This window comes from Condylura cristata, unplaced genomic scaffold (assembly GCF_000260355.1).
Source record: "Condylura cristata isolate star-nosed mole 26May11 unplaced genomic scaffold, ConCri1.0 scaffold00033, whole genome shotgun sequence".
Taxonomy (NCBI): Eukaryota; Metazoa; Chordata; class Mammalia; order Eulipotyphla; family Talpidae; genus Condylura; species Condylura cristata.
Genome location: NW_004567134.1, coordinates 4,105,849 through 4,129,990, shown reverse-complemented (window position 1 = coordinate 4,129,990; position 24,142 = coordinate 4,105,849). Strand labels below are relative to the sequence as shown.

General features: G+C 39.3%; 1 protein-coding gene across 1 annotated transcript in view; it reads right to left on the bottom strand.

Moving 5' to 3' along the window:
- The window catches only part of THRB (thyroid hormone receptor, beta), a 301,254-nt gene that overhangs the window by 59,094 nt on the left and 218,018 nt on the right, over positions 1-24,142 (bottom strand). The window contains exon 4 of the mRNA XM_004692279.2: positions 9,522-9,782. Within this exon, the coding sequence (XP_004692336.1) occupies positions 9,522-9,782 (261 nt within the window). The remainder of the gene's footprint in view (positions 1-9,521; positions 9,783-24,142) is intronic.

Below are 24,142 nucleotides of genomic sequence, written 5' to 3'. Positions count from 1 at the left end.
GTTTTGACCTTTAGTTTTATATCTTAGGCTTATTATAAAAAGTTTTTTCCAGAGCTAGGCAAACAGAGCCAAATAAGTACCTTTTCATTAGTTCTGAGGCTTAGCCTGTGGTATTATGGCCTTTATAGCTGCACATTACAGGGAAACTATGGGACTATGGATAGTTGGGGTAAAATCTGCCACTCACTGAATATTGCCAGACTAATAAACCATCAACCCACACATAGTATTCAAACTCAAATGTCTAGTGACTTCATAATATAGACAATTGAGTTGAATAGTCATATTTGTAAAACAGTGCAATATTTTAAGAGGCAATGAAGCTTAATAAAGCCATGTCCCTTGTGTAAGTCAGTAGTGACGAATGTCATGGGGATGGAGATTCACCAAAGATAATTTTGTTTCAGGTCAATGCCATGGAGAGTGGCTGTGGACTAGCTAGTATCTCTGACTCTCATTCCCAAAACTCAGCTGTCCTGATTTCTAGTATCCTTGCAGTGCAGAGAGAGAAACAGGGTGATATTTATCCCACTGTAAACCAGGGAGGTTGAATTGGTCCAGAATCTGAAAGACTATTCTATAAGTATTGCTCATCATTAGCATCAGTTACAGATGCAACAATCCCTTTGTAAGTGTAGGTTGTAGTCACATATGAAATAGTTCCATAATATGCTTGTCTATTTTGTCTGAAATGTCACTATTAGAGGTGAACCTTGGCGTGGTGTCTCCTTATTTCCAGGGTTTCTTACAACTCAACACCTCTCCTGGAGAGGCAATAATAGAAGGTAGTATGAGGCTCCAATACCTTCAGAGGATTTTATGAGTATACTATGGAGCACGAGTATATCTCCAGAAATCGAAGGTAAAGGAAGCCTAGACTTACTGGACACTGAAAATAGGAGTCTGGACAGCTTACAGTCTCCTTTGTTCCTGCAGAAGCTGTCCCACAGAGAAGCAAGGACACTGGAAGAGATATATGAGGAACCAATTTCTCAATCCTGGAGCTGGTACTATATTTCTAAGATAATCAGAGCTTATATTTTGGGGATCAGTAGTGATTTAATGTATTTCACCCTGTTTTCCAAAACAAGGGAAATATGGTTACCATATTGGAGAGGTACTTTTAAGTGGTGTGTGAATTGGTTTCTTTACTCAATTTCCGGAGAAAATTAGTGATTTATCTGAAGTTAAATAGTTGCTGAATGTCAGAGCCAGGTCTTTTGTTCTAAAGAGTCTCTATGTGCATCCTAAGTGCCAGGAAACACTGACATGTTAGGCCAACTTTATTACTTGAGGATCCTTAGACTATTTTACTCAGCTTTATAGAAGTAAAGTTGACTAAATTATGATATTTAAAGCATACATCTGATAACATGATAACTTAGATGCTGTGAAAGACCTTTTCCCATCTGACCTATCATCCGTCTGTCTATCTATCTTTTTGAGTAGTACATTTAAGTTCTATTCTTTTAGCAAATTTCACTTATAAAATATAGTATTATTCTTGAAATATCTTGATAGCCTATGATCAATACTTCACTCACACATTAAAAAAAATTAAATTGGAACTTTTTTGTATTTTTATAATGTGCTCAGGGTCAGCCCTTGGTAAACACTGAGAAAGTGAGGCAGTCACATTTATTACAGGGCACTGTGTCAGAACTGTACCAGTGAGGAGCACACCCCTCCTGCTGCACAGTGCACAACCTGGCAATCCAATAATGGCACTTGGTAGTTCTGCTCTTTCTGTTTCCCTCTCTCATCTTTTTCCTGCACCCTTTATCCCTTTCATAGCTTCTTTCAATCCCACTCTTCCATAGACTTCTACGAACTCAGATAGGAATCTGATCTAATTCATCCACTTGGAGATACCTGCATCTTGATAAGATAATCCAGCCAGTAGGTTTGCATATTGAAAGAACATAGAGAAAGAGCAATGATGAAATTGTAGGCATTCGGGGCAACCTGTGTGAGAGACCTGGGTGGGGAAGGGAAAAAAATTGAATTACAATGGTCCTCTATAAGAGCTTTCTTAGGCTGACACTCCTTCAACTTCAGTGCAAAGTCTCTAAGTTAGCTGTCTACATTGTTCTCAATTTTGTCTGAAAAAGATCTATTGGAAGCATTAGGGATATGGTTATTGTATCTGTTTCCTCAAATCCAGAATATTCCCAGCATTAGAAAATTCAATCCTGCCAGTGGTTACTTTCACATGGACATTCTACCTCCCCACTATCCTATCTGCTTCTCATAGTCTTTCTAAGCTTCTTTACAAAAACAATAACACTCATTTATTGATCATTCACTGTGTCTCACAGAATTAGCTAGGAACTTGGTTCTTTCCAAGAACTCTATGAGAGAGGGTTTCCATTCATTATGCAGGTGAAGAAACTGAGGCCCAGACAAGCCAAATGACCTGCTTAGTTGAGGGTCAGTGACTGGTACGAGGCAGTCAGAATCCAACTTTAGACTGTGCAACAAGGAGTGTATTGAGGTCACTGCTGCCAGCTTGACTGCTCTGCACTCCCTGAGAGGAGACAAGTGTTGCCTCTATGGTTGGGAGTACTTCCTTTTTAAAGGTTTTTGTTTCTTTTTTTTTTTAGATTAAAAAAATATTTATACATACAAGAACTGGGGTGTAGGCCAGAGGTGTGGGGAGGTGAGAAGATTCACTGGAGGCAGCGTAGGGAGCAGAACAGGCAGATCCCTGAAATACCCTGCTGAGGCGAATAGCAGCCAAAACAGGAGAGGTCTGCTGCACATGTAGGTCACCTCCCAGGAATCCAACTCATGCTGCAGTGGCTGGCAATAACATGATAGCACTAAGATCTTAACTCCTGCACCACCAGGGAGGTTCCCTTTTCTCACCTTTTTGAGCATAAGAAAGTATAATGATAAACAATGATGATGCATGGGCCAGACTGCTTGAATTAAATTTCAGCTTAGCGCACTTTTTTTTTTTACTTTTCTTGATGATTTATTTAAATTTAAATGAATTTAAAGATATCTTGATTGTTGCTATGGACTCTTTCAATTGTTTATGGCTTTGTTATCGCTGTGTACATGACAGTTTTGCTTATCTTCATTTATGTTTATTCAGTTTGTCAAAGTATTTCCAGGTCAGAAAGGCTGATAGAAACAGGAGGAGGATGGCATAAGGCTAAGAGATTGTTTATATTCTAAGAATGGTTATCATATTTTCTCTGCTGAGTGGCAGGCACTATGCTGGGCGTTTCACACACATCATCTTTCTTCACAACAAATCTGAGAACAGATATTATTACTCTATTTAAAATTAAGTGAACCAATGGTCAGAGAGGTTAAAAATTTGCCCTGAGCTTGTAAATTAAAAAGCAATAAGTTAACCTAAGCCTGTCTGAGTGGAGAGCACAGGATCTTCACATTTAAGGAAAACTACACAATGCAGTCTAATTGCAAACATTTATTTGAAGGCAGTTATATATGCAGTTGATATTAGCATTATCCTTTACCCACTCTTTCCTTTTTAAGGTTTCTACTGTCTCCAAGTTGATGTGCATCCAGCAACTCTTCTCTATGCATGGGCTGCAGTTGCAATGATACAGACTTTCAAGAATGTATTTGGGATCTCACTGTACTCAATACTGCTTCTTCATATATGTTCCTAAAATGACTGCTTTTTAAGAAGATCATTATTTTCTAAGACACTTAGATATCTAGTTTATCTAGATATTCTCCTATGGAGGTCATTTGAATTGCTTTCAGCTTTTTAGTAATAAAAATGAAGGTGCAAAGAAAACTTCTGAACATAGATCTTTGTGCCTGTGCATAGGTGTTTCTATGGGATAGAGTCCTATCAGAGGGAAGGCCAGGCTGAAACACCTGTAGTCCACCCACCACCTCAGGTGGCATCTCAAAGAAAACCAAAGCTGGATGGAACAAAGCCTTGAATTTCTGACATTTGCCTTCCTGGAACACCACCTAGTTTCTTGGCTTTTCCTCCACATCCACTCTAGCTGATTGCTTTTTTCCCTTTTCTTGTCTTCTCTGTTCTGCTTATGGGGTGCTTGTCCCTGACTCTGAAGTACCAAATCACATGGTTCTCCTATATATACCAGAAGTTGGCAGAGAGCACTTATTCTCCTGTTGATGGCTAAGACGCCCAGAGTGCCCTTGAGATATATGAACCACATTTGGCTCTCACAGGCACTGCTGACCCTACTGACTGCAGAGCAGGGGCAGAGTGGAGAGAAGTAGAGGGAGCAGATGGTTGGTCTGTTGGAAAGACTCAAGTTTTCTAACCCTCCATCTTCTAAAATGTCATTTTATGAAGATGTCCTTGCATTCTACTTAAAGATAAAGCTAGTGATCACCTGCTAAAGATGTGAATGTCTAGCTTGAAGGATTATAATGCACACAATGACTTGGTGTTACATCTCTCATTTTTAGTACATTTTGTTATTTGGGTCAATGGGAATTATACATCATTTAAAATTGTCATTGCTGATTTGATTCACTTTCTTCTCCTTATGAAGAGCATGAGTTAATAGTCTGCCCCTTTGCTGACATAAAATATTGTTTTAAAAATGAGTTTAACTTGTCTAAATCTTGGGGACTGGTTTAATAAATTGTGGTATATCTATAAGCAAGAATAATCTATGGCCAATAAAAGTCAGGATTCAGAAGAATATTTAATGACAGGGAAAATATCCATGATATATTATTAAGCATTAAAAGCCTTAAAGTGCTGCTTTATATATAGTGTGATTCCACCTTTATAAAAAAATACGCACTGAAAAAGGGCTGAAATATAATACAGATTTAAAACCGCCCATCCTGGAGGATGGAATTTAAAATGATTTTGTTAATAATTATTTTTATTGAGCTTTTGGGAAATTTCCACTTTTTTTTTTCAACAATGACTGTGGAAGAGCAAGTAATTTATTAGTACAATTATTTTGACTTCTTTTTTTCCTTCCTGGGTATGAAACTCAATCAGAACAGAGAAAATTCAGTGCAGTCACCAAGTTGCTACCATCCTTTTCCTGATGCAACCAGGGGAACTGGGTCAGTCTAGCCTCATTTCTCCCATCAGATCCATGTGAGGTCCCTGATTGACATCACGGGCAAATATTCAAGTATGGAGGGCTGACTGGGGCCAGCAGAGCTGATTAGATTCTGCTATAGAGGTGCGTGTATCTGTCTAGGCTTCATTCTTGTGGAATTGGTGGGGTCTGGAGGTTCCTGGAGAGTTCAGGAGGTGTGAGAGGACTGAATAGAGAAACATTAAAGGAACTTAGGAAAGGATCAGGGTCATGGTTAAACAGAGTGGGATTCTCAGACAGGCTCAAGTCCCAGAGGGCTGTGTTACCATACAGAGTGCTTAAGAAGAAAATGCCTCGGTAATTAAGATAAAGCTTCAATTAAGAATGGAGACAGACACTTAGGTGACTTCACCAGGTGCGGTTAAGGAAGGGAAGAAAAATGCACATTACACAAGTATCCACTAGGTGGCAGAGGCTCTCCTATACTAAGAGTAAGAGCATTCTAAGGCAATTCAATATATCCAGGTCTTAAAAATCATCAGGAAGGGGGACGTAGGGGGCTCAAAACAGGGTAGAGAAGAGCACAAAGGGCTATGTGATGGTTCACGGGTGAACTGGTAGTGGTATTTTTACAGGGAATACACCTATAAGGAGAAAACATACAAGCATACATTGTACAAAAATGAATGATGTAAATATATACCACACACACACATATTAAAGAATGACCAGGAAGTATGGTTAAAACACAGGTTCCTGGAGCCCTCCCTGGTGGCGCAGCGGATTAAAGCACAATACTAATACTAAGCAGCTAAGCCGCTTCAGCATGAGTTCGATTTACACCTTGGAGGTGATCTGCATGGTGCGGCAGACCTCTCCTGACCCACCTGCTGCTCCCCTCAGCAGGTGGCCTGTTCTGCTCCCCACTCTGTCTCTGGTGAATCTTCTCACAATCTTTTGCACCTCTGGCCTATACTCCAGTTCTGTATGCATAAATAAATAAATCTTAAAACAAACAAAACATGGTTCCTGGAGCCTTTTCCAGAGTTTCCAATTCATAAGTCTGGAGTGGGGCCTGAGAGTCTGCATTTTTAACAAGTTCCAAGTGCTGCTAGTGCTGTTGTTGGGTAATCTTTGAGTATCAACAAATAGATCATCTCAGACTTGTGAGGGAGGATGTGGTCCTGGTGACTGAGCAGTCAGTTCAATTGGTGACAGATAGTCCAGGGCGGTACAATATGGAGATATAAGGGGTGTTGGGGAAGGGGAAGAGGGAAGGGAAGGGGAAAGAGTCACTTAATGCCATCTGCTGTGGTGTTAGAGCATATTTGAGTGGTGGGCTCTGCAGCAGAATGTAAATTCTCACTCTATATATTTAAATGTGTCACTAATCAAATTGCTTAGAATGTAGTTAAATGTGTTACCAATCAAATTGCTTAGAATGCTTGTAGAGGGTATATGCAGATTAACGAGAAGGCTGTATTCAGAGACTAGAATGAAAAACAAAACATTTCATATATATAGCAAAAATAAACCTAAAGAAGAAAAAAATCAAGAATACTGTAAAAGATAAATCAGTGATTCTCCAACTACCTGACATGAAGGACCATTTAAAAATAAAAAAGTTCCAGTCCATCCTGGCCCAATACATAGTTTATTGCATAAGACTCTTATCTAGCTCTGGCTACACATTGCTGACCAGATAAGTTTGGCAATAACCAGCCAGGCTCTATGCTGTTTAGCAAGATGAAGTCACTGATCACATATTTGAATGTCAGTGGCAATATAAATTGTAATAGAACTTTCTAGAGCATACTCCCATTTTCTGTGATTGCTTCAATAGAACAGTAAAAGTAATCATTTGCAGAATCATGCTCATTTACAAACCTCACACAGGGTTGCACTGTGCCAAACTGGCTACTTCATTGATTTTGGAGATGGGCTTTCTGAGCAACTTCACAATGTAAATTCTTTTGGGCCCTGTGCTGAAGATCCTTCACTTTTTGTATCCTTCAGGGACATTGGCATCTTACCCATTTTGGGCCCTTGAATGGGACTACTTGGATGTTCTTTTGACACTGCTGCTATTTATTTATGCTGGGACATGATGGACACCATTTTGAATCGTGCAGACACTCAGTAAACACAAAGGGGATGAATACATGGAACTACAACAGGCCTGAGATATCAAACATGCTTGGAGATAGACAGTCAGGAAATAAATGTCCAGCATAGGTGGACATCAAAACCGAATTCTCTTCACAGTAACTGCATAAGCTAGCACACAAGCAGAGCAGACAGAAAATCAACTGCACACACACACAAAAAGAGCATCTAATTACACTGTGTCCCTCCCATGGTGCCTGACTAAATGTAGGTGTCCACCTGAACGCTGTTTAGTTTTTTTGGATTATGGCAGTGTAGACTTTCTGGTGGCATTTTTATGCTGAACCAAAGTATGTATCGCATCAGTGCCAAGGTGAACATGGTAGTTAGGAGAGTTTGCTTTCATTGTTTTCTTTTCAATGCTGAACTCTTGAGGAAGAACTTTTGTATTTTCTCAACAAGTAATTTTTGACTTTACACAAAAGAGAGTAGAATGAAAGGAAAATGGATTCTTAACTGTAACATCCCTGAAATGCCATGTACCACCCATTCATCTGTTCTTACCAAGCACACAGTACAGCCCAAGAAATTGATGTAATTTAATGGTGCATAGTTAATAACAATGACCACAGCAATAATGATAGCGACTATATAGAGAACACTATATGAAAGGTATTATGATAAATACGCAAATACATTACTTTATTTCAATCTACCAACAGTCACATATGATATATCTAAAGGACAGAATGTCTAACCCAGAAATAACAGACTCAAAAATGTATGCTCTGAACAAGTAGTCTATTGTGGGTCTTTGATCCAAATAGAGATCCTTTTCTTTTGCTTTTTAGGTGAACCAACAAATTTAAAAGTGTATAATGTTGGGAACTTTATGTGTATCCAAGGTCAAGATTTCTCACAAATGACAGGCATACAGATAGGCTGTATAAATGCATAAATAGGTGTGTAAATGAATGAACATTGATAACGATGTGAATGAATCAAATAGTTTCTGAGGCTCTTAGATCATGAGGATGCTATGATTTCCCTCTAGCTCCTGACTATAAATCAAGGACTGACAAACTTTTGATCCTAGCTCATGAAATTTGAAGATACAACTGATTAGAAATATTAAGACCAAATCTCAATTGTTTTATATCAAACATAGCTGTCCTCTATATACCTGCTGCTGTCCTCTGTATACCTTCAAAAAAAAAAGTTTGTTCTTTTTTCTAAGTTTTCCTGTCAAATTCCCAGATATCTTACATAGTAAAAGTGAGAAAATTTCCACAAGAGAATGTGTACAATTTTGCCTGCTCTCACATCAGCACTTACAATACGATTTTATTATTATTTTCAGATAATCCTACCTTCAACAAAAACAATCTGCACATTCAACTTCCTCGGTCAGGTGATTTCAGAAAAGCTGAAAACCAGCAGTTTTTGAGAGATAAATAGAATCATGTGATTGTGTTCAAGTTAGAACAATTTTCAAAAGCCCTTCATGGTTCATAGATAGAAGTCTTTAAACATTTACTGATAGTTCTTGGTATGTGATTACCAGATTTTCCAGCACACAATTCAAAACTTTATCATGAGTCAACAATCCTAGAGAAGAACTAAAAAGACCTTTTCAAACTATCATGCCAAATTGGAAAGGAGTGGAAATTAGGTGAACTTGAACATATGAAGACACAAATTGATTTATTGGGCATTTAAAGACACACATTGATTAAAGAAGCAAAGATTTTGGGAAACCCTAAGACAATAAAGCGATCAACACAAAGACATCTGTCAGGGTGGAGGTGATGGGAGGTGAAGACCAGTTAAATCTAATGCAATTAGACTTAGGGCTAGTTTAACTTTTTTTTTTTTAATGAAGTGACAATCTTCTAACACTATAATCTCACCTTTCAGGATGATGACATGGGGTTTAAGGAGTAAAGAAAACAACTTCAAACCTTTCTTTTGAGTGTGAATTGTCACTTTAGGTTAGACTTTAAGATTCCCCCAGGGCAAAGAAATGTACCCACAAAAACACACGCACACATACGTCTAAGCAAGTTGTTATATAATGATAGCAAAGCCGGTTTCCATTCAGATTCAAAAATAGAACTTAAGCCAAATCTAACAAACGTTCGGTTAATTAGAGACATAAAAATGTCCTTAGGGCCCTCCACAACACAAAACTAAAATCAACTACTTTCATTTGGAACCCACTTATTTATTTATGTTTAAAAGAAGATTAGCAGAAGAAAAAGACCTCCCAACAGAACAGAGAAAACGCACAGACACGCTCGGCCATCGTGAATGGAGGCTGAGCACACAGTTCTAATAAGGAATAGTTTTCCTTGTTGAGACACTGATATGGTCTACTAAAAATTGGGTTACCTTTACATTTCTTCTCTTCTGTTTGGAAGGTCTGGGCACTTTGGGTGCTCTGATCATTCACATCATCATGGTCCAGATGGAATATCGAGCTAGTCCAAGTGGCCTGGATGAGATGTGGTGATGACTGTTCATTTTTCAAGGTGCTGCGCCTCTCCGCATGGCTCTTCCTGTGCAGGCAGGCTTCAGACATCCCTACTAGCTTCCAGTTGTGCTCTCGGTCTGGACAGTGCTTCGGTTTGTCCCAGGCTGGAAGGCCATTTTCTGGAGGGTTGAAAAACATGAGATGACGAGCTGTTGGCATTGTCAAGATTTTGTGGAGATGCAGAGTTTTGGAAGGCAAGTTGTTTCTCAATTCTTTGGGGCTGACAGTATTCACATGCACCTCCACTTGACGGCAGGGATAAGATGCAGAATTTGTCAGCCTCGGGCATTTAGCCACCACAGTTGGATTGCCTGTCGGAGCAATCAACACATTTCCCCTTATTTTTAGTGTTAGAAAGACATTAGTTCCTCCATGGGAAGGCTGTACTTTTGCCACTCCTGCCTCCACGGCAATGGCCCAAGAGCTAGTTGACACCAATTTATGTGAGTGCTTAGATGACCATTTGAGGTCTCAAGGGTCAGAGCTGGCTGTGATCACTTTTCAGATCCTGAGGGCATAAAACATCCAGGATTCAGCCTTGTGTGACCTGGATTTTATCACAGGCTGACCTGAGGGACACCCTGTTACTTAAGTGGGACATGATTGTGGGGATCCATGGGAGTGACAACTCTGTTCTATACTCTTACCCCTAATGAGCAGAAAGAAAAGATCAGATTGTCAAATGGAGATTTTGTAAATGATTTCAGTGTCTCCAAGTGTCGATGTCATCAGAGAAAGAAATCAATTAGTGCTTTAGTTGTGGGGATAATTAAGAGATCTATGAGAAAGTGGAGCCTCAAATCTCTTTATTAACTGTTTACATATATTGCTTTCTGAGGAACATTTAGGGACTTGAAGGTTTGCTCTCTACAAAGTGGGAAACAATGGAAACCTATAATGAAAACCTCCTCACAGGAACCTTCTCTGATGGGAATATTACCTCCTTGCCTATTTTTACTGTGACGGATGTAGAACATACAAATGAACACAATAATATACATAGATATACATTTGTTTATGCATATACATTAAAAAAACAATCCACGTGGTCTTCCATATTCCCAGAAATTCTTAGGCTGCTGTGTGTCAAAATGGGAAAAAATATAGTATTAACAAGATATTTTAAAGTGACCACGTATGGGAGTTAAAAGATTATAATTTGTAAATAAATTTCTTTCATGCTGAAATTCCCAAAGAGCCATAGAACCCTACTGGAGAGACAAATGCATCCTGATCTGTACATAGTTCTGGAATTTTAAGACTGTTTTCTAAACATTTAAAATGACTTTCAATAATTTATCACAAAGATTAAATACGCTTTGGGTTTTTATAAGCACTCAGTCTACAGTTACTAGGGGTCTTCTGTTAATCTTGGTTAAGATGGTGTCTCGAAAAGTGTAATGTGCTCTCAGGCACAGTTGGAAGTAACAACGAGACTTCAGGTTACTCTGTAAAAGTGCTGAGAAATTATAATCATGGAGTAATAATCAACACATAATTTCTTTGTCACCATAAACAGAATGCTGTGGCTTAAAATATCCTAATTGGACCAGGAAGCAATAAACCCTTTAAAAATATCATACAAAACGGTAACTTTGGGATGTAACATTTGGTCTTTGTCAGAGGGGAGTCTTGAAAATTCACTCTATGCAGGACTGTGCTCTAGGCATTGTATCAGGATGTTAAATACATATGATTTTTCTGCCAGAGTTTGTATAGCATTATTTAATGGTTGATGAATCCAAAACTTCTGACCATGTTAGCTACTAGTGCAATTATAGGCACTCATTCTCATTACACATAAGAGAAAAATACATAAGAGAAAAGAAAAGATTAAAAATTTAGGTGATTGTAGTGCATTTCAAACCTTTATATATAGAATCCATTTAAGCACCTATCATCCATAAAGGCTTAAGGTTTTCATGAGCTAAATATAAAGCTGCTGAATGCAAGAGGTAATTCTGGGCCAGAAGAGATTCATTATCTCTTCAGATCCATTTTCACCTATATATCTATAATGTCTATTTTATTTTAAGGGACTCTAAATCCTCAGCAAATTGCATCCTATGGAACTCCATTTTAAGGAATGTTAAAGTTACCACACTATTTTGTAAAGTCGCCAACATTTGAGTTTTCTGCAGAAATCCTTACAATTTGGTATGAATTCTCCTGGAGGAATAGAAATGAAGAAACACAGCTGAAATGGCTAGTTATTGCTTTTGAGGGCAGGGAGTTTGTAAACTATGCTTGGATCAGAGGTGCTGAAAGGCCTCCACCTCAGTAGGACATTCCTCCTTATAACTCAGCCTATTGAATATCCTTCGGGATGTCCCCTGGGCCAGCAAGAAGGGGTTTCTTCTAAGTGAAGAGTTTATGTTTGGGGTGAGACAGGGAATAAGATTGCCTTCCATTTTCTTAAGAACAGAAAACTGATAGGTTTGGGAAAAGGGTTTCATTCACGAGAGGCATTTAAATGCTCAAAATTACTGTCTGTAATTACATTCACCATAATGATATTCAGTTGCTTAATTGGTGGGTTTATTGGTTGGAGTTCTGCTGGGAAACCTGGGGACTGAGAGGTTCTGGTTGGGTCATGGGAAAACTCAGCAGAGATTTCTTTACGGATTCTTGATTCTTATCCTCCCAAGAACCAGGGGTGGGTGGGAAGAAGCACATATGATTCTGACTTCATTCCCCATGAGTGGGAAGGCACTCACTACAACAGGTTTCTTAAATTATGCTCCTGGGGAGGCCATCACTGATGAACTCCAAGTTCTGCCACGTGTTTGCTTGGTGACAATGGTTGTCAGGAATTTCCTATTTCTATGTCAAATGTTCATATCCTTTGGTTACCCTAAAACTCAAGCCGATGAGCTATTTCTTTACAGGGGGATTAACATAAAAGATTAAGTTATGATTTCAAACTGGTGAGTATCAGGATCACCAGACGCACTATTAAATACACAGAAGACTGGGTTTGTTACAGCAGGATGGGAACAGGGCATTTGTATATTTACTAAGTTCTCCAGTAGCAGTTGAGATCTACAGGGTTAAGAAAATCTAAGGTAAGTAAACAAATTATCAGTCGCTTTCAGATAAGGGCATAGTCTCTTTCTTGGATTGTATTAAATAGCCTTGGAGTAAATTTGCATTATAATAAAATGTATCAATTGTTTTGGGTTCGACTGCATAAAGCATTAAAAGTCAGATGTTAATTGGATGCACTCTTATAAACTGCAAATATGAATGTAAGTAAATATTCACTCCAACGGCCTGTTCTTCTGAACATTATCTGGGACACAATGTACACAGTTGTAGAAATAGTTATTTTTTTAAAAGGGGATTCTAGAAATGATCATATCTCGCTATTCACATTAAGTATGATTCTTTGCTCCTTAATAAATCCCAGCTAGCATCTTGCCATTACTGCTTCATTTCAGACACTAAGATAATTAACAACTTAATTTGTCAGCTATGATACAAATTAATAAATAAATAGAACCAGAGACTAACTAGAGAAAGTCATATGAAATATAACTAAAACAAGTAGGCACATAATAGCTTGTGTGTGAGATTTGAATGATTGAGCCTGTATTAGCTGACCATAAATAATTCCTGTGACTGTGAATGACACAGCATTTAAAGGGCTCTTTTATAAAAAGGAACATAGATAAATCTTATGAACGTAATTACCTATATATTATCTCTGGAAATTTCATTAAAGATGATAGACAATAAATCTGTCCATCAAAAAGGAGAATTAAATGAAAATATTCAACTATTTCAGGACACAAAAGCAAGCTGATACCTTAGCAAAAACATTCAGGCAAAGAAAATAGGGTCATGACAGTGTGGTGAGGAAGGGAAGCTGAGAGGGCTGGGAATTTCATGGCATTCATTAAAGAGTGTTTAATTTATATTACAAGGCAATCAAGATTAGCCACTGACACCCCAAACCATATTCGGTGTCAGGGAAATTCATATATAAGACATATATAAACTTGGTATATATATTTGCTTTGCAAACCCAGGGACTATGTGGAATTAACACGGTATAGCACCAAGCTACTAAGTGCTACAACTTCCCTCTAACTTCCATTTCAATACATAAATTTTATTACCCTTGCTGAATCCTCAGACTATGTACACTTCATCTGATTTTATTTGGGGGGTTATGTAGAACTGAAGACAATTATTTGGTGGTGTATTTACTGTGGCTGAGCTAGACATTTTATTCTTCATGAGCCTTCAGAGGAGTGGATCAGTGATATACTGTCTGATTGGAGAAGCACTTCATCTGCTTTTCCTTCCTTTGTTGTTGACAGAAATGTTTCCATTTTTGCTTTAGTTCGATGAGTGACCATTGACCTATTAATAGCTCCAGTTTCACTGGACTTTGAAAGTTCTATATAAACAATGCTCATTGTCTTATTCAATTTTATATTCATAACTGGCCTTTCTACTTTCACTCAGTCACTCAATAACAGTCTTTTGCTTCCTTTTGCAAGAAGGGTAGATTTCCCACTTTTAAAAACATAATCATGACTGCATTTCTCAACGAAGATAATTGAAAGTGAAAGCCCCTCTGAGCATTTACTAGTTGAAAGTGGACCCCTGGTATGGCCTTGATGTAGGCTCTGTTTTAGTGGAGGTTGGAGGCTGGAAGCCTGGAGTGGTAGAATCTCAATATTATTTAGAAAATATAACACAGACAGATAGAAATACCTCTGAAGCTAACAGAGTACATATAGACTTTATCCAGGGATTTCTTTCACACAATCATAGATGTTTAACACAGCATTAGTTAGTACCAACTGATTAGTACCAACGACCTGCAATAAAGGGGAGCTCAGCCATGAGCAGACACTACAGCACAGCTCAGACGTGTCCTGTGCACAAAGAAACTAGATGCCTCCATTCCTCCCAGTTTTCAGACTAAGTAAATCAGTCACTTTTACTTTGGTGTTTGCATTCCATGAAACATTTTACCTAAGCCACAGGTTTTGTTCATTGTTCATTACCCAAAGTTTTGCTGGAGAGATCCAGGACAGACACCAGAGCACAGCTTTGCAGGACCTCCAAAACACAACATACTCCTTTTAGTGACATCTGGGCTGGGATGGGCCAGTGGCCAGAAGACAGGACACTGGCTTGTGTCCCACCAGCTTTGAAGCCCTGTAGGGTGACTTTGCTTGGCCTGGAAACCTTGGAGGGACTGGGAGCTGCAGAAGTGGAGTTACCACTACTTACTTCCACTTTTTATGGTCTCTATAGGTGGTGCTTCCTCAGTGGAAGTCACAAGACCTGTCAATCTGTAATATCTTGGCAAAGGGTGTGTGTGTGTGTGTGTGTGTGTGTGTGTGATTTCTCCAAAATAGAGAAAAGTAAAATTGTTAACTATTTCAAAAGGAAATTTACTGTCATTAGTTTCAAGAATAGCAAGGCAGAGCTCCATGACTTTTCTGAGGCTCACTAGTAAACCCAAGTGAAAATGCCATCCAGTGTTACTGTGAGTCAACATAGAACAATTTCTAGCATTGAGCAGAAATAGAATACGTGCTCAAAGTGTTTCCTTCAACTTCACTAGGAAGAATGACAGGGATCAACTCCACAATGCTCAATGGGAGGATTCTAGAACCCACCTTCATGTTCCCCCCCCCCCCCCCCCCCCCCGCCATGGCTTACACAAACATTTTGAACCTGGCCAGTTCAGTTTGAATCATACAGTCAGAATCATACTGCTTTTCTTTACTATTTCAGTCTATGGTGAGAGCCTCATTCTTGTTGACAAATATTATTATTTACTCTAGTAACATGCCATAATGCATTGTTTCTGAGATCCTATTGGGAGTATATTTGTATTCTCAATATGAAGACTTGCATGACTTTTGAGATTATGACCAGGTCTACATTGATTTTCTCACAATTTAAATTTGCAAAATGGACTGGAATGTTCTGGTCATTATAAGATGCATTGGGGCTTAGTTCACAATAGGAGAGAAGGCCTTTTAAAGGAATAGAAGCCACTGGCTTGGAGGATAAGAAAGGAAGGAAACCATAGTTATTGTTATTCACAAGATTCTTTACATGCATAATACTACTAATAATATCTAAATGACACTGGACACTTATATATGTCTAGTAAGACCAAATCTCCATTAAAAAATACACTATTGGGCCCTCCCTGGTGGCACAGCAGGTTAAAGCACAGCACTAAAAAGCTAAAAACAGTCCTCCCTTGTGGCGCAGTGGGTTAAAGCACAGCACTGAGAAGCTTAAGCCACTTCCACATGAGTTCGATTCCTGCCTGCCCTGGAGGTGACCACATGGCGTGGCAGACCTCTCCTGAGCTGCTCCCCTCAGCAGTGTACTTTGTTGATCTGCCTGTTCTGCTCCCTGCTCTGTCTCTGGTGAATCCTCTCACCCTCCGCATCTCTGGCCTGTACCCCAGTTCTATATGAATAAATAAATTAATCTTAAAAAAAAAAAAAAGCTAAAAACATTTCAGCATCAGTTCGATTCCGGCCCTGGAGGTGATCCTCATGGTGTGGCAGACCTTTCCTGACCCACCCCCTTCTCCCCTTAGCAGTGAACTTCGTCAGTCGGCCTGTTCTGCTCCCCACTCTGTCTCTGGTGAATCCTCTCACAGCCCCTGCACCTCTGGCCTGTATCCCAGTTCTGGAGGCATAAATAAATAAATCTTAAAAAAAATACTATTAATTTAGAAACTACCATTTTCCAGCTAGCATCCTAAGCCTTTTTTACATGTTATCTAATCTAACTCACATACAAATACCAAAAACCTGATATTGTTTCTATTATTATAACAGAAATCATTCATCATCATTCAGTGATAAAATGAGGGGAGAAGGAAGTTATAGATTCTTGTGTTTGTGTTTAGAATGTGCTACAGTGCATAGTAACTATTTTTTACCTGTTTGGAATTGCGAGTTCCTACATATCCGGGACAAAGCATGTATCAGGGACTCACCCATTGATGAATGCTCATGGCCTTGAGTGGAAGTGAATTAAAGTCACTAATTCTCCCTATCTCTTTCCGTCTCTCCCATAGTCAGGGCTGGGGAGCGGTGGTGAGGGAACTGATTCTGTGATTGTTTTGTCCTTCTCCGGTCAGTGACTTCCCTTGCTCATTATCTTCTCATGCTCCCCACCTGTTTCTCCAAACCTTCTTTCCCATTACTTCTTGCACCAGGTGCTGTGTCCCTGGCTATTTCAGTATCTGGAGCAGTGGTCTCTAAAGAAATTCTATGCTAGGATTTGAGAAGAAAACTGGGACCTTTTATTTGAAAACTTAAAAAAAAAACCTTAAGTTTAATTAACATTGTATTTATGCATGTATTGAATGAATGGAGGAACTGAACAATAGGGGTGTGTACAGTACTCAAATCTCCCAATCAAGTTGGACTCATCTGGGGAGTGACTCTGCTGCTTCACTACTGAGACTATAATGCTCACTCTCTGTCTAGTTACACGAAATTGTCCTCAGAATATCCTCTTGTAGGGTAGTTGCCGTCCATTGCTATGTAGTTTTGGTTTCTCTTACTGAACACCTGTCTATTAAGTGTCTCTTTTGTTGAGAGTAGCTTTCTCAGTCCTTTTTTTGCAGTGAAATTAAGTTTCCTATCACAGGGGGTTTCTCTTATTTCACTGGCAGGGATTCACAGTCAATTAAGTGAGGGAACTACTAAGAGAAAAACAAATCTTTTCCTTATCTGGCTGTTCCCACTTCTCCAGTTTTCCTGTATGTTCCATTAGGCACTTTCTATCCAGATGAAAAACAATCATCGTAGGTATAGAAACCTTCAATAATTATTCTGAAACTAGAAACTACAACAGCAATCTCTTGATAATAAGTTAAAAACATTTAAAAGTTTGAAAAGTATGCATTTGGAATCATTAGGTGAACTGCACATTCATCCACTTGCAAGTTTAGTTTACAGAATGTTAAAACAGAAAACAACAGCCAGGTGCAAAGAGCATGGTGGAAACTCCATGAAAATATGGCGGTGACGAAGGCCAATGTCTAGTCAACAAGCTGCCTGTCTAAGCACTGACCAGAGGCCTCAAAGGCTGGCACTGTACTTTCCAGAAGACACAATGGAATCCTCCCCAGGAACGACCACTTGGTTTTCCATAATTCATTCCGGATTTAATCAGAGGATCCTCAGGTCGCATGACTCAAACTTTGAGGTAATTACTCTAAAGACCCCAGAGATTCCATTTAGGATATTAGAAAAGCTACAGCTGTTACACAAACATTCCTATTAAAGAGCCACAAATGCACATAAAAGGGAACAGATGTTTACTGCCAGGATTAGATTTCTCTGTATGAAAGTTCACATCAGAATGTTTACTCTTGTTGCCAGTCTGAGCCCACATTTTGGAAAAAAAAGCAACACATAAGGTAGTTTGTAAAATCAAGCCCATTTTATGTTCCCAAACTTGAAATACCCATTCCCAAAATAGGAGATACATGTAAACTTCTATGAACTCTGGAAACTAACACAGGGCATCATTGGTAGACTGAGAACAAACTCTTGAGATTAATAATTCTTAAATAAAAAAAAAAGGTGGCTTGGGGAATCAGATCAACTTTATACAAGTTGGCATCTTCTTACTTGAAGGTAAATATACATATCATTTCAATAAATTACACTCAGGTGTGAACAAAGTAGACAAACACATTTAGGCCTCCAGGTTGCCCATTCTGGGCTTTTATAGAATATCATTATCATTTTCAATGTTTTTATCTGAACATAAGTGATGAGGATCAATGCATGTATTTTTTTTTCAACTGGGGGAAGCATTTAAATTTGGAGTGTTTGGTTTTAAATTTGGAGTGTATGGTTTTCCTTTTGTCCAATTTCTGTCAGTTATTTACACTTTACTTTGTGTTGTGACAGCAGAAATGAGTTTTTTAAATAGGGGAGGAATGCTTGAGGATAAGCACTCTGGAGATATTTCAGGTCTTCAGAATACTACTAGCTCACCCCAAAAGCAATTTTTTCTACTGGGGTATAGTGGTTTGACAGTTGCCTCGGTTCAGCAGTTCCCCAGGGATGGTCTGGCTGAACATCTGCACTTCACAGGTCCTGCCCCAGCAGCAGAAATAGAAAAATTAAATTGTTTCCTATCTAAGTGTCTTGTGGAAGTTAATTTAGCACAGCAGATGGGTCAAACTGCTGGCTGCAATCAGTTCTATGATGTTTTTAGAGCTCAGGAAAATAAAGAGAAGTTGGCTGGGTTGCTCATATCTTTTTCATACCTTTCTGCTTTTAGTTTAAGCATTTTGATTGTTTACAATGGAACTGGAGGAGTTGGGGCTGTGGGAGAAGGCAGAGAATCACCTTTCAAGCTGCCCTAAGGGCCAGGTGTGACTCCAAGCCCCAGTCCATCCTCACTCAGTGGTTTCTATATATATATGAAGCCTAGATTCTGACTTAGGGACCTATAGCATCAACACCACTTTGAATATAGCATTGATGAATCAGAACCTGCATTTTATCAAGATCTGTATGGAATTCATCATGGATACTTGAGACACCTCTACTCCATAGGAACTAGACAGAACTTATTATATGTGTGGGATTTAATATTTATGGAGGTAAAAACTTCCTCTTCAGGAGTCGGATGTACCCAAGAGTGACCTCTGATGGATTGTTGCTTATGGGAATTAAAAGGAAATGCTTTTAATGTCTTTCCTAAATGATTAATAGGTAAATCTGGAAAAACCCAAACACCAAGATTTCTGATTACAATTTCATTTTTAAAGGTTTCCCTCTCTAGTACAAACAACAAAATAACAAAAGTGATGTACAATTTAATGGATTCTTACTGCACACCAGGCTCCTGCATTAGCACTTTATATTTAATATTCACAATCATTCTGGGAGATAGAATTGTTATCCTCACTTTGGGGATAAGGGGACTGGAACACAGGGTGGTCAATAATCTGCTTTAGGTCACACAGTGAGTGAACGACAGATTTAGGATCCAAACCCAGTTGGTCAGCCGACCATACCACACCTGGACATTTTTATGCGACGTCAACACCAAACAGCTTAGATGCTCACCGCAGGCAAAAGAATGAAAAGACATCAATATAAAGAATTTAAAACCCAAGGAGGTCACAGTTTTGTTTAATCACCCATATCGGGGAAGGGCTGGAGGGAGGTCTTCTGAGTGTTCATCTCATGATATTTTAATGGGAAACATGTTTTTGGTATACACCAAGGATTTATTGCTCAATCTCAGTATTTTTGAGTTTTGACATTTTCACTCTATACCTCAAATATTAAGAGCTGTTTTTCTAATTAGGCCCTTCCCCCTCCACCCCCTTCCAGTAAACTTAACAAACAAGAGACAGCTGTACACACAGTGATTCTATTTCCCACATTGGCTGTTGATGATTTTTCAAAAAGTTAGAGTTTATGGTGGTATGGGCTCTGCTCCAATCAGCCAAGAATGCAGTGGGGGGGGGGTGGTTTGGGGTGGGGGGGAGAAGCAAACAAAACACAAAACTACCAAGGTAAGGACAAGTTGATGGACCTCTTACCTGCTCATCTGGAAGGATCATTTCATTTTGAGTCTAAGATATCGACAACCAGCACTTACTGAAGGCCTACTACGTGGCAGCATTGGTGCATACTGTGTTTTATTTACTTATTACACAACACCACGAAGGAGATTCTGCTATTAACTACATTTCACAGATAATGAAACTTCAGCTGGGAGCTAGATGACACCCAATGTGGCAGAAAGTAAAATGAGAAGCCATTCTCATAACTCCATACTACATTCTGTAGGTGAGGCAATGGTAGCCTAGAGAAGTACATCATTTGCCCATGCTCACAAACTCAGTCAAAGGGCCATGCTGTGCCAAGAATCAACCTTCAAATGGGCCAACCTGGCAAATGAGAAATGCCATGGAATCATAATGCACCATTTCTTAGCAAGAATATTACTTTGAGAGAGATTGACCTGTTTCCTTAGGAACAGGAAGTAAAATTTCTTCAAAAAGTAATGCAGTCAAAAGGCAAACTTCTTTATATATATAGACATATAGGAAGGAAATCATGTCCAAATGAACAGACTTGTCTGTTTTGCTTATGGAACAATGCTGTTTGAGAACATAGATGCTTGGAAACTTAAAAGGCATGCTTTGTTTAAAAAAAAAAAAGTCACAGCTTAAGATTCAAATATTTCCAGCTTTATGAAAGTCTGGCCTGAGGTATTTTCTGACCAACTAACAATCCAAAGAAGACAGAGTATTGTACTGTTAGCAATTAATCTGCTTGTCTGGCATATGTCTCCAGCTGACAGCTTCTGCAGGGGTAACGGAACAACCAACATGGCAGTGCCAAAGTGGTGTCCAACCTAAACATGGCACATCCCTCATCTAATCTCACTGTTGTGTTTATTTAGGAAAATATAGCAGGTTAAGAGCAAGGTGTTGCAAAATAATGTGAACTTGCTATCCCAGTCAGAATGGGCTGTTTACTTCCTGGGCTGCTTTGTCTATATCTGCCTTAATTCTAGGGAAATGTTTGCCTGGAAAGATGAGAAAAGGAGGAAGGAGGAGGGAAGCTGCCAAAGTGAGGAAGATGCTCTGGTAGAGGAATCCCAGTCCTGCTCATTACCTCCACCTGAGGGTTCGTCAATGTACCCACACACTGGCTAAAAGGGATAAAGACATTGAGGGCTAACACAGGTACCTCTAGGGTCATCTAGGTTGGTGGTTCTTGTTCAGGTTTTTTGCCTCCTTGGGGACAGCTGGCAATTTCTTGAGGCAGTTTTGGAGGCCACAACTTTAAGGATGTATATATGTGCACTATTGATATGTGGTGGGTACAGTTCAAGGGTGTGATAATGCACAGGATACCCCTTCTCCCCCAATATAGAACTTTCCACCTCTAATGTCAGTACTGGTTGAGGTTGGGAAACCCTACCATTGGCAACAATGAAGGAGTGAATTTGTCATGATCCCCTCCTCAAAGTGCTCTTACTCTGACCTTGGGCCTGGAGTAACTGTATCATCTGCTCCCCATCAATCAGTGTAGCTGACTCCAGGAATAACAGTCTGATTGAATCAATGCCCACTAAGGTGGGTAAGGACACAGCCAAAGTTGGCAGGAATAAGTGACTAACTAATTTGATCAAAACTCACCAGTAATGTTTGAAATTTTAGCCAGGGTGCCATGATAATGTGGACATTATTTGTAATAGATGGTGAAATTTACAAAGCATTGTTCATCTTTTAAAATCATAATGCACATAAGCAAATCTGCAATATGACTCCATTGGGATATAAGACTAAGTGAATTCTTACAATGGATATTGATTACAATTGCTTTCCAGCAAGGGAAGAAACACTATTGGAAACTTCCTGTACCCCCAACAGACCTCATTTATTTTTTCTTTACTGTTAATGTTGATATGTAGGTTTTGAAAAGACAGAACCCATTTGTTAGGGATTTGAAATGTCCTGTCACCATAAGTCCCAGACAGTCTTCTTTCTGAACTGCTGGGGACCTATATTTGGATGGCATGCTGTGTAGGCTTTTATTTAAAGCAAGTGAAGCAGACACAACATAAGCAAAGTAATTAGCAGTAGAGATGAGCTTCAGAGTCATTTCTCCTCCTTTAAAGGCTTAGAAGGGAAGGGTTTGCTCTTCTTTATGTCAGTGGATAATGCTGACACAATCTGTGATCCTACCTCGGGTAGCCCACACTGGGTGATGCCATGAATTGTTTGACCTTGCTCTCCACTTTACCCTTGTTCTTCTGACCATCGCTAGGGCTGTGCATGGTAGATGGATGGGTAGACATCTGGGCCTAGTTTCAGAGGCAAGTGACTAGTTCAATAGGCCAATGTACAGTAGGCTCTGAGTTGTAAAATTTAGGGAATATTTGGGGCTAACAGGAACCTCTTGTGCCTGGTTTGGTCAAGGCTATTTGGATAGCTATAAAAAAAATTAAAACACAGTCCCTGCAAGTGCCATTTTCCAGTGTGAAGTCAAGGCACCCAATCAGCAGCTTCCCTCATGCTAGGGGAAAGCTTCCTGATGGAAGGCAGGTAGTTTTTATTCAGGTGAGAGCATTCCTTGTTTTCAGACTTAGCAACTCCTGTCCTCAGGATTAAGGTGGCTGCTTATAATTTGGGATGGAATAACATTGGATGGGAGCATTCAGATGTTTCCTTTTGCCAGGATAACAGGCTGGCTTCCTAAACTAGTACTGTTAATGGTATACTGTAGGGGGGTTCTGGCCATGTGATGGGATGCCCAGGTGGTAGGATGTGAACAATTAAGTTGAAGGCAGTAATGCAAAGTTATAAGGGTGCCAGTAGAGTAGACCCTTAGCCAGAAAGAGTTGGAGAAGACTGATTAGAAAGTATGTTTGGTACAATTATCACTAGACTGGGCCAGCCTCTTCCAGATCTAGGAGTACCCACTCCAACTAATGTAATTCGTGTCCTCTTGGCCAGCACATGTGTGGAGTTCAAAGGCCTTTCTTCAACTTCTTTGTGGCTCATGGAATAATTATCAGGCAGCACAGCATATTCTTAAACTTGGACATTTGGAACCCTATAGAGGTTGGACATTTGGATATTTGGAACCCTACAGAGGCCTCTAATAATTAAATACGCCATGGAGTTTGAAAGAGAGGAAATCAACCATATATACAACTATCTCTGCCCAATAATAGAGACTAGGCTAACCCAAGACCTGGTAAAAATCCTTGAGTTATTCTAAGAGAGCAAAGTGGGTAAAAGCCACATGCAATGGAGCTTTAGGGAACCCTTGTTTGGAAAGAAGGGACCAATGTAGTCAGATGTGTTGTGGAGGCAGCTAGCAGCAAATGGATCCCTGAAACTTTAGTCGTAGATTTTCAGTGGTGTCCTCCACCACAAACTGACCAAGTCCATCCTGACTACACTTACTTCCATAATATTATCATGCCCTGTATAGCCCATTGTGTCACAGATTCATAATCAAAAATTGTGCCCATCCTACTTCTGGGCACATAGCTAGACTGCATTTCCCAGTAGCCCTTACACAAGATATGGTTATATGGCTGGGTCCTAGCCAGTGGACCAATGAAGGCAACAGACATCACTTTTAGACCTGCCCATAAATATATCTGTGAAGATTTTCTAAGTTTTCCTCCCTTTTTATTTTGTATGGCAAAAATTCTGTAGTTTGAGAGGTGAGCAGGCTCAGAAGAAGGAAGGAGCCCCGATCCTTGATGACCAAGGGAATGACCCCATTAACCAAGCATGTGGCACTGGACTTAACAAGAGCTGAAATAAAATTTCATTGTATGAAGTCACTAATTTGAAGATTCACCTTGTTGCAGCAGAGAGCATTAGTTTACTAACTGATCCTTTATGATACCAAAGAGTTTTCATAACTAATATATCATTAAATCCTTTGCAAAAGCAATCAGAGTAAAGGGA